At 34.5% G+C, this 16,906-nt stretch overlaps 1 protein-coding gene and 1 non-coding gene across 15 annotated transcripts in view; one reads left to right on the top strand and one right to left on the bottom strand.

Moving 5' to 3' along the window:
• The window catches only part of EHBP1 (EH domain binding protein 1), a 370,181-nt gene that overhangs the window by 94,305 nt on the left and 258,970 nt on the right, over window positions 1-16,906 (bottom strand). For all 14 annotated transcript variants that reach the window (XM_071221562.1, XM_045189390.2, XM_053924179.1 and 11 more), the window contains 3 exons: window positions 13,635-13,813; window positions 13,049-13,097; window positions 7,823-8,725 (listed from right to left, as the gene is read on the bottom strand). In XM_071221562.1, coding sequence (XP_071077663.1) covers window positions 7,823-8,725; window positions 13,049-13,097; window positions 13,635-13,813 — 1,131 coding nt within the window. The remainder of the gene's footprint in view (window positions 1-7,822; window positions 8,726-13,048; window positions 13,098-13,634; window positions 13,814-16,906) is intronic.
• On the top strand, window positions 8,951-9,080 carry LOC112298232 (small nucleolar RNA SNORA3/SNORA45 family). Its single transcript, XR_002974137.1, has one exon. It is a non-coding gene; the product is annotated as a small nucleolar RNA SNORA3/SNORA45 family (small nucleolar RNA).

Here is a 16,906-nt window from a genome sequence, read left to right as displayed (position 1 = left end):
ATAGTAAATGGGATTGTTTTCTTAATTTCCCTTTCTGTTAGTTCATTATTGGCATATAAAAATGCAACAGATTTCTGAATATTAATTTTGTATCCTGCTACCTTGCTGAATTCATTTATCAGTTCTAGTAATTTCTTGCTGGAATCTTTGGAGCTGTCTATGCACAGTATCATATCACCTGCAAACAATGACAGTTTTACTTCTTCCTTTCCATTGTGCATGCCTTTTATTTCCTCTTCTCATCTGACTGCTGTGGCTAGGACTTCCAGTACTATGTTGACAACAAGAGGTGAAAGCAGAGATCTCTGTCTTGTTCCAATCTTAAGGGGAATGCTTATAATTTTGCCCGCTGAGAATGATGCTAGCAGTGGGTTACTCATATATGGCCTTTATCATGTTCAGGTATGTTCACTCTATTCCCACTTTGCAGAGAGTTTTTATCATAAAAGGGTGCTGGATTTTATCATAAGGTTTTTCTGCATCTATTGATATAATCATGTGGTTTTTATCCTTCATTTTGTTTATGTGATCAATCATCTTTATCGATTTGCAAATGTTGTACCATGCTTGCCTTTCTGGAATAAATCTCACTTTATCATGGTGTATAAGCTTTTAGATACACTGCTATATTTGGTTTGCTAATATTGTGTTGAGGATTTTATCATCTATGTTCATCACGGATATTGGCCTATAATTTTCTTTCTTTGTAGTGTCTTTATCTGGTTTCAAAATTAGGATAATGCTGGCCTCATGAAATGAGTTTGGGAGGCTTCCCTCTTGAATTTTATGAAATGGTTTGAGAAGGAGAGGTGCTAGTTCTTCTACAAATGTTTAGTAAATTCACCTGCTAAGCTATCTGGTCCAGGGCTTTTGTTTGTTGGGAGTTTTTTGATTACTGCTTCAATTTCATTAGGTATTATTTGCCTATTCAGATTCTGATTATTCCTGATTCATTTTTGGAAGACTGAATGTTTCTACAAATTTATCCATTTCACCCAGGTTGTCCAGTTTGTTGGCATATAATTGTTCGCAATATTTTACAGTCATTTGTATTTTTGTGGAGTCAGTTGTTATTTCTCCTCTTTCATTTCTGATTTTATTTGGGTCCTTTCTCTTTTTTTCTCAATGAGTCTGGTTAAAGGTTTATCAACCTTGTTTATCTTTTCAAAGAACAAGCTCTTGGATTCATTGATCTTTTGTGTCATTTTTTTTAGACTCTACTTCATTTATTTCTGTTCTGACCTTTATTATTTCCTTCCTTGTACTCACTTTGGCTTTGTTTGTTGTTCTTTTTCAAGTTCCTTTAAGTGTGAAGTTAGATTATTTGAGTTTTTTCTTGTTTTTTAAATAGGCCTGCAATGCTATGAATTTTCCTTTTAGGATGGCTTTCCCATTGTCCTACAGATTTTGTATTGCTGTGTCCTCATTTTCATTGGTTTCAAGGTATCTTTTGATATCTTCCTTGATTTCATTGTTGACCCATACATTGTTTCATAACACGTTATTTAACTTCCATGTCTTTGCATATTTTTCAATGTTCTGGTGATTGATTTCTATATTCATAGAACTGTGGTCAGAGAAGAAGCTTGATATGCTTTCAATCTTCTTAAATTTATTGAGACTTGTTTTGTGTCCTAGCAGGGGGTCTATCCTAGAAAACGCTCCATGTGCACATGTGCATCTGCTGCTTTGGGGTGAAACGCTCTGAAGATATCAATTAAATCCATTTGATCTAGTGTGTCATCAACGGCTGCTGTCTACTTATTGATTTTCTGCGGGGAAGATCTATCCATTGAAGTCAATGAGGTGTTAAAACCCCCAATTATGACTGTATCTCTGTCTATCCTTTTATGTCCATCAAGATTTGTTTACATGTTTAGGTGCTCCTGTACTGGGTGTGTAAATGCTTAGTAGGGTTATATCCTCTCTTTGGACTGTTCATTTATCATTATGTAGCGTCCTCCTTTGTCTCTTACTAGAGACTTGGTTTTAAAGTCTATTTTGTCAGATATAAGTACTGCTACCCCAGATCTTTTTTCATTTCCACTTGCATGAAACATCTTTTTCCAACCCTTTACTTTCAGTTTGTATGTATCTTTCAATCTGAGATGGGTCTCTTGGAGCAGCATATATATGGGTATTGTTTTCGTATCCATTCACCTATCCTCTGTCTTTTGGTTGGAGCATTTAAGCCATTTACATTTAAAGTGATTATTGATAATATGTATTTAGTGCCATTTTATTGTTTTCCTTTTTTTTTTTTCTTTCTCTTTTTCTTCTTCTTAAAGGGAGCCCTTTAACATTCGTTGCAGCGCTGGTTTGGTGTTAACAAACTCCTTTAGCTTTTTCTTGTCTGGAAAGCTCCTTATTTCTCCTTCAATTTCAAATGATAGCCTTGCTGGGTAAATTAGCCTTGGTTGTAGGTCATTGCTTTTCATCACCTTGAAAATTTCACACCACTCCCTTCTGGCCTGAAATGTTTCTGTTGAATAATCAAATGACAGTCTAATTAGTGCTCCCTTGTAGGTAATTCCTGCTTTTATTTTGTAGCTTTTAGGAATCTCTATTTGTCTTTAAGCCTTGTCATTTTATTATGATATGTCTTGGTGTAGGCCTCTTTGGGTCCAACTTGTTTGGGACTCTCTGAGTTTCTTGGACTTGTGTGATTGTTTCCTTGACCAGATCAGGGCAGTTTCCAGTCATTATTTCTTCAAATGAGTTCTCTTTCCCTTGCTTACTCTCTTCTCCTTCTGGTATTCCCATTATGCAGATGTTATAATGCTTCATATTGTCCAAAGTGTTTCTTAAGTCTCATTTTTTAATCTTTTTTCTTTTTGCTGCTCTAATTGTTTTTCTACATTCTTCCAAATCACTAACTCAGTCCTCTGCTCATCTAACCTTTTTATTCCTTCTAATGAACTATTTGTCTCAGACATTGCATTCTTTATTTCTGACTGATCCTTTTATATGGTTTCTATGTCTTTTTTCATGCTGAGTATCCTTATAATCATTACTCTAAACTCTCCATTTGATAAATTGCTTACCTCCATTTCATCTAGTTCTTCTGGAAAAATCTTCTTTTTTCATATGGGGTCTGTTTCTTTATCTTCACATTTTGGTGCTTTTTATTTTCCTCCTTAGACACTAAACTAATCAGCCACTAAACCAATCAGTTGTTAAACTAATCAATCTGTAATCAGCAGTCAGGCTTAAGCACAGGGTGGGGCAGGGTAATTTTTGAGAGTGGGGCTATTGCTTCCCCTCAGGCTGATGCCTTTCAGAGTGGAGTACTCTGCCTGAGAGAGATGGCTCCTGCAGTTTGGGGGATGACTCAGCACAGGGATTCTAGCAGCTGTTGCTTCACTTCTTTCCCCAAAGCTACCAACCCCAGACTCTCCTCAAGTGCCTGTAGTCCACTCTGTCCCCCCTTTGCCAGCACCCAGGGTAAGTGGCTACAAGTGAAATTTTGTGCATTGGCCCTTTAAGAGGCTGTCTGTATCTCTAACTGTCTCTCCCTGGCTGACAGAACTTCTGCTGCTTTTCACAGAGGGATGTTATCTGGGTTTCTTTCCAGCTCTGGTGCTGTAGGATGGGGGGCCAAGCTTGGGGTTTAGACCCCACACTTCTCAGGGGGAACCCCCTAGCTGCTCCTTCTGGTACTTCAGCCACTGCCTGTGGGAGCTCAGCCAGCCCTCTCATGTCTCCTTCCTACTCCCTACCAGTCATGTTGTGGTGAAGTATTTTATTCTTTCTGTCTGTGGTTATAAGGCTTCTTTCCCACTAGTGTTCAGTTGGTTAGTAGAGAAAATGATTTCTCTACAATTTAGTTGTAATTCCAGATTGGTCCTGGGAGGAGGTTAGTGTAGCTTCTACTTACTCCTCTGCCATCTTGGATCTCAAGATTACACATAAATTCTTAAATATAGCTGTGACTATCTCCTTAGGAAAAATTCCTGAGTTAGAATCAATTAGATAAACATTTTTAAGGAACTTAGTGTACATTGCTAAATTGCCTTTCAGTAAAGCTGACTGCTTTACATTTGAGTTATGATTATTCTTAGTGCTATTATGGTAAATATCAAAGGGATAATGTGACTATAAAGTTTATGAGCATAGACTTGAAACCAAGACAATGTTGGTTTTCAGTCTGAATGTTAATGGTTACTATGTGATCTTAGCCAACTCTGTAAACACCAGTTTTCCATATGTAATATAGGATTCAACCACTTCATTGTAAGTTTAAGAAAAATGTGTTAGAAATATAATGGTAATCACATTTTTTAGCCACTGAAGTGTGCAACACTATGACTTTGCTAAGTCTACATAGCCATACCACATTATCAAATTTCCTATAATCTAATGCTATTATTAGACTCATGATTATTTTATGGACTATTAAGAAAGAACACTGCCAATTAAACTCTTACTATCTACTGTAAGTAACATCTTGATTTCAGAGTTATAAAAGGATACATGCCTTACAATTGATGAACTACAGTATTAAAAAACCCAGATTTTTATTTATCCCAAATTTAAATGCTATATACAAAATAACCAAAAACAAACAAAAAACCCCATGAAGCATTAGCATGTATACTAAAACTTTTGGTGCCAGGCAATGCTTTTGCAAAAAAAATTTAAATGTACCCTAAGGAAAATTTGACCAAAAAACTAATAGTCAATAAATAAACATGGATGGAGCTGTATATAGATGCTGCTTCTATCATCCTATGGATTTACTGTAGATGACTTAAATCATATGAATAAAATCACAGCATGATAGAGTTTTAGAGCTAAAAGGGCTCTCAGACATGATTTCATTTCACATATGTGCAGAATAAGATTTAAAGAATCTAAATGGCTAGTTAATATATTACATTGGTAATTATTGCCAAAGCCAAGATGAGAATCCTGGTTTACTGATTCCTAGTCCAGAGTATTTTAAAATTCTAAAGAGTAATTAATTCCTAGATTTAAGTAAATATATTTACCTTAAAAATAAGGATTATAAGAAAAATCTGTGAACAATAAAAAATAAATGAAAATTAAAAGAAAAATCTGTACTGGATATTAGAGTTTAGGACCACCAAATTCTGCAACTGTCAATCCCCAGATGTTCATTGATTATCCACTATGTAAGTACACTATGATATCCTGAAGCCTTCTTTTCTCCTGAAAGTTTATGTACTTAGAACCTTTGATTTGAGACTTTCTATTAGGAGAACAGAGGCTTGCTTTATTAGCTACTACTATTATTTCTTTTATTTTTTTCTTTTTAAACAGAGATCAAGTATTTTTTAAAAAAATATTGATTCATTTTAGACAGAGAGAGAGAGAGAGAAACATTGCTTTGTTCCACTTATTTTCATTGGTTGATTCTTATATGTGCCCTGACTGAGGATCAAACTCACAGCCATGGCATAATGGGATGATACTCTAACCAACTGAGCTAGTCAGCCAGGGCTACTATATTTCTTGGATGTTAAGAAGCACATTTTTTCTTAACACTTCTGAAAACTTAAAATTGATGGTATCTTATAATCTCTGTCTTACAGGTAGTAGTTAACATATAGTCATCAATGCCTACATATGTATGTGCTTGATATTTTTGGTGGTATGACTGTAATTACTTGATGTTTCAGGTAATAACTACTTCAGTACTACTTAAGAATGGAAATTAACTCCAGGTTATTGTCTAAAAATCTTTGTTGGGACTTTCCAGTAAGGTCAAGAAAGCGCTATTATGAATATTACTGAGAAGAAGAATCCCAGAGACAACTGTGGAGAATGCTGTAATTCAGAGGTTTTATAACTTTTGGTTTCAGAATCCCTTTATATGCTCAAAAATTACAGAGGATCCCCAAAAGCTTTTGCTTATGTAGATTATATCTATCGATATCTGTCATTTAAAAAATTAAAATAGAAATTTAAAAGTAATTATTTAGTCATTCCTTCACAAATAACTATACTAAACCCATCAGATGTTCTTCTAATAACTTTGAGGTCTCTCTGAAGGGTCTTGGAGAGCCTCAGCTGTCACTGATCATATTCTGAGAACCACTGCTACAATATGATACCTCTGACGGCACAGAGAACAGTGTATGGGAAAACAGGAACAGCAAAAACTTTAAATCTAAAAGTGATTCAGAAGAGCTGGATTCTAAATTCTAATTCTAAGTTGATTACACATTATTTTGCTTAAAATTTTCTTTTTATGTATACGTGAATGTTATATGATTAAAAAACCCATGCCTAAATAAGTCTAAAAGAACTCTTTCAATAGGTATAAAATAAAAATTTGATGTGATAAGAAAAACAGGGCAGTGTTTTTCTTTCTTTGTGGTACATAAAACAATTTTATATATATATATATTAATTGATGGTATCATAGATTCAGTTAAATACAGTTAAGTGTCATTAGGTCAAATTTGCACCATATTTTCTCTCATGAGAAGTTTGATATTACTGGGATTTTTATCTGCAAGTAATTATGGTATTGAAAATACCAATTACATTGCAACCTACACACTAAAGAAAATGCTTTAAATGGTAAATATTTGTATACATTTCAGAATGATATTATTACTAAATAAAATACTGAAATATCTTTTATTTACTCTTATAGTAAAATAGTGTGTTTTAATAGGTTATAATACATATATTTAATCCTCATTTAAGGGTATGTTTTTATTGATTTTAGAGAGTAAGGGAGAGAAAGAGAAACATCAAGGTGATACAGAAACATCAATTGGTTTACCTCCTACATGCACCCTTACCAGGGATTGTACCCAAACCTAGGTATGTTGCCTGATGAGGTATCAAACCTGTAACCTTTTGGTGTATGGGATGACGCTCCAACCAACTGAGCCAACCGGCCAGAGCAATAATATTTTGATTTGAAAAGTTGACATTCTTTATCCTTCACTCTTGAAATTGGATTTATTTGTAGGCTTAAAATACTATATTGTAAACTTTAAATAAAGAGCAGGTATATGAGTCTGTCCAGGAAAAATCCAGCCATTATTAATATACTGAGAACGGTTTCTGTGACATCAGTGTAACTTGGCAGCCAAGGAGAGTGGACTGGAATGCACATGCATGAAGAATGATGACTTCACTGTACTAGTCAGTGGGGGAGTTAGACACCATTGAGTGAGCATGTGTACTGTGTGGCTGTTGTTTTAAAAATGACTGAGCAAGTAGAACAACGAATCTGCATCAGATTTTGCACTAAGCTTGAACATTCCTCCATGGGAACTGTTCAGATGACTGAGAAAGCTGCAGCTGTGGGCAACTGGTGATTCGCAGCTTCATCACAACAATGTGCCGACTCATGCATCACGTCTCCTGCAGAGTTTTTTGGCAAAACATCAAATCACCTTGGTGACTCAGCCCCCCTACAGCCCAGATTTGGCACCCTGCGACTTCTGGCTTTTCCCAAAACTCAAATAACCTTTGAAAGGGAAGAGATCACAGACTGTTGGTGAGAATCAGGAAAATATGACAGGGCAGCTGGTGGTGACTGGGAGAAATGCATGAGGTTCCACTGTGCCTACTGTGAAGGGGACTGAGGGGTCATTGTCCTATGTACAATGTTTCATGTATTTTGTGTCTTATTCAATAAATGTCTTTATTTTTCATATTACATGGCTGGATATCTTTTGGACAGACCTCGTATTTCAGATTTTTTTAAATAATGGGAATTATACTTCACCTTTACTCGTTTGTAACATTTTGAAGTGTTCTATGAATACAGGGAAACAAAAAAAAATTAGTATAACTATTAACTAAGTATATGTATTCACCTTTCTAACTCACTTACCTGGACAGTTTTTGCAGAATGATCTGAATGATTTAAAGTGCTTCTGTCAGCATCTGGATCAGACTCTGTCTGCCTCAGGGAAGTACGTTTTTTCTTCGCAAGATCTACATCTCTACTGTATGAGTATCCAAGTTTAGACGTAGGAGATAAGCTTGGTTTTTTGATAGGTGATTCAGGATCCGATCTGCATTCTAAGGGTTTAGAATTCTCTAATTTTTCTTGCTCTAAGTCACTACTGATGTCTAGAGTCTGAAACTTATGCTCACTCATCACCTCATACATAAAGGGTGGAGACACATCCTTCTTTTTATCACTAACATATAAATCACTTAGTTCTAGAGTCTCAGCTTTTGATAGCCTCTTCTTGCTTAACAAAACTTGCCCGTGAGTTGAATCTGTATTGTAACATATTCCAGGGTCGTCGGATCCTGAAGTTCTTCCAGAGCTCTGCTGGGACTTTTGGGGCTCTGTGTCACTTTTAGTCCTGCGACAGTAAGGGGAGGCTGTGCTTGGACTAAGATGATCATCAGGAGTCTGATGTTCACTTTCTGACTCTCCAACTCCACTATCATTTACAAATACAGAGTCGTCCTGTGATAAGAAGTCTACAGCTGCACTGGTAGGCTGCTGCAGGTCAGGCTCCTGTTTTAGATCACTAAGCTCTGCATAGAATTTTTCTTGATCAACAGAACTGTGTGTATCTGTTTCATAGTTTCCAACTTTATATGTACTTTTACTGCTGTTTTCCTCTATCTGAACAACATTTAGTTCTTGGCCACTGAAATGTGCCCTTATTTGATACAGGTAAGTCATAACAGTCAGTTTGTCAGGAATTGCTAATAAAACCATATCAGAAGGCTCCAATAACCGGGAAATTCCTATGCTGGCAAATCCATCATATGCCTTCAAAGGAAGGAAAAACAAAAGATATATTGAACAGTTCAGATAATCCATACATTTTAAAAACAGCAAAATAACGGATGTTAACTAGACTTAATGTGGTGAGCATTTCACAATATATACAAATATTGAATCATGTTCACTATAAGCTGATATAATGTTGTACATCAATTAAATCTCAAAAAAAGTATAAACGAATAAAATTAAGTTACTATAAAAATAAAAACAATCGAGGCTAGAGTCACGCTTGGTATCAGCTGTTGCCTTAGTGTGCTAGAGTCTGCGAAGAACAACTGCGGACCTGATTCACTGGCTCTGGACCCCTATGGCGTGGTCAGTCACCAGGTTAGTGACATGCATTAAAAAAACAGTCAAATTTTAGTGGATTGTTGTTGTTGTTGTTGTTGGAGGGTACATGTTACTGATAGTATTCAACACAAGCAGAACAAAATTCCAAGTCATAAATTTGTAAAAGTGTACAAATACAAATTTGTAAAATTTGTAGATACAAGGGGGAAAAAATCCTTAATAACAAATAAAAAGTTCTTTTCCAATAAAATAAGCAAAAAAAAAAAAAAGAGTTAAAACCAAAAAAAAATCTTAGAATTGATTTTTTAAGATAAGGAACTAAGTACAAGAAATAATTCATCTGTAATTTATCATTCCTATCAACTTCCCTCTTCCATGGTCATGTAACTGCAATAAGTTGTGAAGAAAAAATACAGCTAGATATCCCAAAAGAACTAACTCCTAAATTACTTAGTATAAAATACAAGAAAGTGCTATTTAAGCCAAGAAACATAGAAACATTTTTTAAATGCTCAATTAAGACTGATTTTCATTATTAAAAGAGCAACTCATTTTCACTTCATCCATTTTGGAAAGTATTAAATGTTTTGAGTAGTACAACTTACTTGAGAATGTGAGGCTGCATTGTATTATTTTTCTTAGCCTTTAAATGACTGTGACATATCAGGTTTTTCTAGTTTTGAAGAATCAAAGTGGTTTCTCAATTTACAATTAATTATTAGTATCCTGACCTAACCCTTGAAAACAGCATTGTGTTGCTAGGAAGCATTAAAAATATGGCTGAAGGTTTAGAAATACTCTTGGAAAAAAGTAAGGACCATCTACTTATATTCTTGCTTTGGCATATAAAATGTCTAATCTTTGTAAAAACATACATGTAGGATCGTAACTCAAAGATTTTCCTTAAAAAAAGTGAGGAAATGACGTAACAATTCAGAAGAAATTGGTCTTTTGCACTTACATGTTAAAGTGCTTTTCTACCATTGAATTTAATCCTTGTCTTGTATTCTCTGCCTATAGTTTAATAAATGTTGTGGAATAAGTTAGAAAGAAAATTGAGATATTAAAACCTCTTCAATTTTCACAGCACTGCATTTCATAATATAGGTACCTCAAAATATTTACTTGAGAGAATGGCTCAGTTGGTATGCATGTTTAGGCCTGCCTGTTATTTTACATGTCTTAGGAAAATTAAAGTCATTTTCCTTCTCATGTGTCCTGACAACTTGATTGACAGACATCAATTGCAGACCATCAGGAAAAGCACCACAGGCAGTATTCTAAACATTTCCCAATTATCTAAAACACTGACATATTTGGTTAAGATCAGATCTCACAGGTAAATAACTTTATTCAGCACTTTTTACAGACCTGGGAAAATGATTAGCTTCCTTGTGGGGAATCTCCTGCTGGTGTTCTGCTTCATGTAGCAATTCATTTTATGCACACTAATTGCACTAAAAAAACATTTAAAAACAAACCAGGTTTCTTGTAAGCGAGGTCAAGACTTTATAAAGGAATTTTCCCACAGGTTAACCTCTTCTGCTATCGCCAATCACCTATTATCTTTTTAGCTGTTAATGTGTGGCGGGGGAAAAAGACATCTTTGAAAGAAAATGGTCTTATTCACTCCTTTATGTTAATTAATTGGTAAGCAGGAGTCACTGCCAGTTACCTTATGATTCTGCATGGAACTTAACATAGGCATTGTTTCTTGCTCTGCTTGAAGTCAAATCAAGGGCAGATGGGGTTATCAAGAACTGTGTGAAGCTGGAAATATATCTGCAGGTAGCAACTGATACTCAATGTAGATATCAGGTAAGAAGTTGCAAAGTGATGAAAAGACTGTGTAACAACAATTATCTATTGAATTGTAAAATAAATAGGATTATCGAAATTAAAATCCTTTCAAAAAGCCATGATTATCTGCCCTGGAAGATCTAATTGGGAAAAAAAAACTTAATGGGATATTCTCCTCTGTGTAGTAATATGTAAGTCCAAGGTGCACTCATCATCATTAAGCTCCTGAAAAAATAATGTAAAGAAGTGTGACTTAGGCCTAAACGAGATTCCCCATTCTCTTTAAAAATACATAGTTAGGTAAAATCAACAATAGCTCTTTTCCAAAATTTCAAACAGCAACCTGAAAGCTTTACTTTATAAAAATAATGATTTATTTTACAATCCTCTCACCTGCATTTAAATTAGCTTAGTATATCATTCAAATGCAAAAATGCAGGTAAAGAATTGTTATAGCTGAAGATATAATTTAATTGATGAAAACCAAGTCATTTCCCTTTTTTAGATATAAGCTCTCTAAAATTATATAAGAAATATTTCACAAGAATGACTTTGCAGCATGCCCACCATAAAGGTGATTTCTATAAAGAAAATTATACTGATTTTTAAAACTGACTTGAGAGAGAGAGATATAAAGACATTTTGTTTATCCACTTATCTATGCATTTTTTCATTGCTTCTCGCATGTGCTCTGACTAGATGGAACCCGCAAGCCTGGCATTTCAGGGTCACTCTCTAACCAACTGAGCTACTCTAGCCAGGGCTATGCTGATTTTTTTAAGATTACCTCTTTATGGGTGGCATATTTCAATTAAAAAATTAACAGGTTTAAAATGTATTTCCCTAGGGCCATCATCATACATTTGCAAAGAAATATGAATTTTATAGTGGTAACATAAATTTTTGGTTTTAAAGAGCAATAAATGTAAAAAAAATCTTGATTTAAATTCTCATTTGTTAACTGAACTTCTGTCAAGGTCCCCTTTATAGACTTTTTACTACTGGTGGTTTTAATTACCTAATTTAAACTAGTTTACAAACTTTAGTATAGACCAGAGGTTATTAATCATTTTATCCCATGAATCCTCTTGGCAATGAACTCCTTGTCAGAATAATGTTTTACATGTATAAAACACATAGGATTACAAAAGAAACCAATTATATTAAAACAATAAAACTGAAAATATTAGTAAAACTCAATTTGAGGACAGTAATATATGTGCTTTTTATGAATGCATTAACTACTGTAATTTTGAAGAAGTGATGAGCTTAAAAGGTTTTTGTAGATATTTAAAATTGTAAAGTGCCATGAAAATATCTGAGATGCTAAAGGTGACAAAGTCTCACTCATGGCTGATACTACAGTATTTGTTGCCTAAGTTTATAATGGAAGGAAATGCTAAATTTCAGTTAAAGAATTGAGAAAAATATTTTCCCCCTAGTCATGTTCAAGGACGCCCTGAATTCTATTCATCAAGAACTCATGTTCTAAGACAATATATTTCATTAACTTACCAGTTGAAGAATTCAATTCAGCACACAAAAAAAATTCCAAACAACATTAATTGAGCACTATTGTGTGTTGAGCTAGGTGGTTCCCTCTTTTTTCACGTCATGGTGTACTGCACATTGAAGTAAGTAGTTAAGTCAACCTGCTGCCACAGTCAGCTGGCCTGGGGGGAGTCTAGCAACTCAGCCCCCACACAGCTACCTCAAAGGGTATAAGGATCAATATCCCTCACACACCGATTGGGAAGCTCTGACCTCAGTATATTAATTAATCATGTGGAAAAAAGAAACCATTGTTCATATTTTTTTGCTTCTAATATTATAGACATTTTCTCTTGGCTTTAGATTCCTGCCTGCATCCTCTCCCAACAGGCTTTCTCTAAACTCCTAGTAGTTTATGGCACAATAGCTTTGGGTGCACTTTTTAAAAGCTAAATTCTGCAAAAATGAAATATGCCTGAACAAATATTTAACAGTTAATGAAGTTTGTACACATAAGTATAATCTGATGCCAGACTAGCACTTGTGATCTTTAAAGGCCGTGACAAACTAGAACGAACCATGTATCCTATTTGAACTGCAGGAAGTGGACTACCTTCTGTAAGCTGCAGTTATGACCTCACAAAACAACCTCACTTTCTCCAAATTAATAAAAGCCTGCAGCGAAGCCAACATTGCAACTATGCATTTTTTCTTGACAACTCTTACCTTTTTGTTGTTCTCTTTAATATCTTGAGGATTCAGAGACTTGTAGTCACTAAGGGAGAAAATGGCATAGTAGGGTATACGCAGTATTGGATAAAACAGCTGTTTTTAAAACAAACTGAATCTAAGAAATTGACATGCAATAATACCAAAGAGTAACTAGCAATTCAATCAACAAAACTAATAGTGTGGAAAGTTAAGGAAATAAATAAATAAACAAAGAAGTAAATACAGTGATAACATGTTTCATTGCCTGAGGCTTTCCATCTAAAAGAGAAGTTAAGGCATGGGATCAGACACTAGCCTTGACAACCAAATTAACCATGAGGTGATCTCTTGATGTCAATGTACAAAGAGCTACAGGCTTATTTGCGTCATCTAATTTTAACACTAACCTAATTTTCAGAATGTTTCAGGTCAGTTCTCTGTATGAAATTAAGGGGAAAAGTAATTTTTAAAAAGACAAGGTGCAGGTAATAAAAAGAATACAAAGTCAAGTATTTCAGGACATGTTAAAATTATTTTATTATTCTAAAAGCTGCCTTTTATTTTACAAAATATTTATAGCGAATGGAAAAATTTTACTTACATTAAATCTGGTCTAAAGTGGTGTAATATTGCACAAAAAGATAAACCATTTCTCCATGATGTAGTAAAGTTGGTGATTTTCACGCCCCGATAGTTTTTTGTAACTTCTTTGCACCATGCAAGCAATGACTGACTAGCATTTGGCTTTCTCCCCAAAACAGGACTTGGAATAGGACTTGGCTAGAAAAAAGGAAAAGAGGAAAACATTAAAATAACCTAACTGAAGACGAAAATTAACATTAATTGAATTTTCCATTGGGTTGGCCAAAAAGTCTGTTTAGTGTTTTCTGTAAAATAAGACACATTTTTCATCTTCACCAATAACTTTATTGATTCAGACATTTTGAATTGGCTATCTCCCACATGGTATAATGTTGACTGTTCTCAATTAATGTCTCGATGTGATCGCAATTTCAACTGTTCTGACTGTGGAGCATCGTCCAGTGAGAAATTTCCAGCATAAACTGCGCAACCCACTTTTGATACATTCGATCAGTCACAGTACCCTCTTCATACAGTGCACAAATCTTTTTTTTCTTTTGTATTTCAGTTGTGGTTTTACCTTTCTTGAAGTAATAAAGCATAGTATGCTGAAAATGTTGCATATTTTCTTCCATCTTTGATATTAAAATGGCTACACAAAAATTCACCAATTTTGATAAGTTATTTTTTAAATGCATACTGACATGACAGCTGCCACAATACAATCTAAAAAAATTGTTTCAAATGATGTTAAAGAGAACTAAGTGCTACTAGAGCCACCTTACAGAAAAAAACCCAATGAACTTTTTGGCCAACCCAATAGATCATTTGAACCTTTTGATGTCAGTTTAGGTCCTTCAAAACTGTCAATTCAAGACAACTGTAAACTCCAAGAAAGAGACATGAATTATAAGTTATTATCTTTAGTTTTAGCCTATGGCATTCACCTGACAAAGATGTAGATACAAGAGATTTTACATTTATATAGAAGGAAAGGCTATATTGGTTTAAACACTGTATTAAAGTAGTTAAATATTTTCAGGCTGAATATCTACCTCTCACACTCTAAAAAAATTTGCACATGCAATCATGTACAAATATTGTTTCTTTTTTGACTAGATTAAAGAGAATTATATTTGGAAGTCTAACAGTAGCACAAATTATTACTAATGGAGAGATCAAAATATAGTAATCATATACAATTTAGATAGCACAACAATAATCATAATCAAACATACTTCCCATATAAATTTAATGATGGCAAAACAAATTTAGAGTTATTAGCAACATTCAGGTGTTGGCAGCAATAGCACACAATGGTATTTTGGATTTGCTCAAAAATATCTTAAAATTATCACTTAGAAGTGCGTGTTTGTGTGTGTTTAAAATCTTAAGCATATAATTGGTTTTCCCCTTGTCGATATCCTTAAAACAAGAATGGTGACAACAAAACTAAGACTACAAAATAAGATTTTTACCCTAAACTTTTATATTTCTTAAAACCATGTCATTTTCTTTTGCTGAACAACCACATTTTGTGATGGTAACTGTAGAGACTGGTATAATTGAAAACTTAAAAACTACTAAATGTTTCTGGAATTTAAATCTTGCTATCAGTTAAGAGTGTTGGCTATATACATAAAATAGAGGCCCTTTCAAATAAAGTGAAAGGAGAATAATTATTTATCCCTAATATGATTAAAGTTTAACAAGCAAACCATTCCTGCCACATAGCTTATTTAAGACCAATGATGCCCCCACTTGACAAAAGCATGTTAGTGCTAAACAATTAAAATAATCAACCCTACATAATTATGATTTACGCATTCACTGCTCTGTGGAAAGACTACTAAAAAACAACAAGGATGTAATTTCTTACTTTTTATTAACTGTCAGATTAACAAATTATGTAAAAGACCATGAATCTAGCAAAGTGTTATAAATGATCTCCTATACAAAATCAATGCTGAAAAATTCACAATATAAAAATCAACAAATGTTGATTAATTTTGCTCAATATGAACTAGGGAAAAATGGAATTCCCAATATAGTAAAATATTTACCTTAGAATAAATAACAGCTCTCTTAACTATCAATCCAACATGTATAAAAATGAACTGTTACATCTTTTCACCTAGTGTTGACTTTTTAATGTGACTTTCAAATCCCTCTAGTCACTTAAAGTGTAAGCAGAGTGGTGAGTAGTTTATGAAAACGCTAAGGGAACAATGAACTGTGCACAAATACATTTTCTCTTAGATTTTCTATTACTTAAAGGATTGTTTTCATCAAAATATTTTTATGATCCAGCAATTCCTCTTCTAAGTATGTGAGGTATGTCCATAAAGTATCCAGACATGTACTATGAAAAATAAAAACATTTATTGAACAACATACAAGATACATGAAACATTGTACAAAGGATAATGATGCCTTAGTCTCTTTCAAAGTAGGCACCTTGGGACCTCACACAGTTCTCCCAATCGCCATCAGCTGCCCAGTCACATTTTTCTGAATCTCATCAACGGTCTGATTATCTCTTCCCTTTCAAAGGTGATTTTAGTTTTGGAAAAAGCCAGAAATCACAGGGTGCCAAATCTGGGCTGTAGGGGGGCTGAGTCACCAAGGTGATTTGATGTTTTGCCAAAAAACTCTGCAGGAGACGTGATGCATGAGTCGGCACATTGTTGTGATGAAGCTGCGAATCACCAGTTGCCCACAGCTGCAGCTTTCTCAGTCATCTGAACAGTTCCCATGGAGGAATGTTCAAGCTTAGTGCAAAATCTGATGCAGATTCGTTGTCCTACTTGCTCAGTCATTCTGAAAACAACAGCCACACAGTACACATGCTCACTCAATAGTGTCCAACATCCTCACTGACTAGTACAGTGAAGTCATCATTCTTCATGCATGTGCATTCCAGTCCACTCTCCTTGGCTGCCAGGTACATCAATGTCATGCAAACCGTTCTCATTATATTAGCAATGGTTGTACTTTTTCTGGACATACCTCGTATACCCCTAAAAATCTGATTAACACTAATTTATAAATATATATGTACCCTTATGTTTATTGCAGCATTATTTATATAGCCTGACATGGAAACAACTCAAGTGTCCATAGACAGTTGACTGGGTAAAGATGTGGTGTGTGTGCACACACACAATGGAATACTACTCAGCCATAAAAATGATGTAGTACTGACACTTGTGACAACATGGATGGAGCTTGAGAGTTATTATGCTAGGTGGAATAATTCAGATGGAAAAAACAAACACTGTGTGATGTGGA

Source organism: Desmodus rotundus, chromosome 5 (genome assembly GCF_022682495.2).
Source record: "Desmodus rotundus isolate HL8 chromosome 5, HLdesRot8A.1, whole genome shotgun sequence".
In the NCBI taxonomy this organism is placed as follows: domain Eukaryota; kingdom Metazoa; phylum Chordata; class Mammalia; order Chiroptera; family Phyllostomidae; genus Desmodus; species Desmodus rotundus.
Note: the sequence above shows the minus strand (reverse complement) of the source record. Positions and strands in the feature narration are given on the sequence as shown.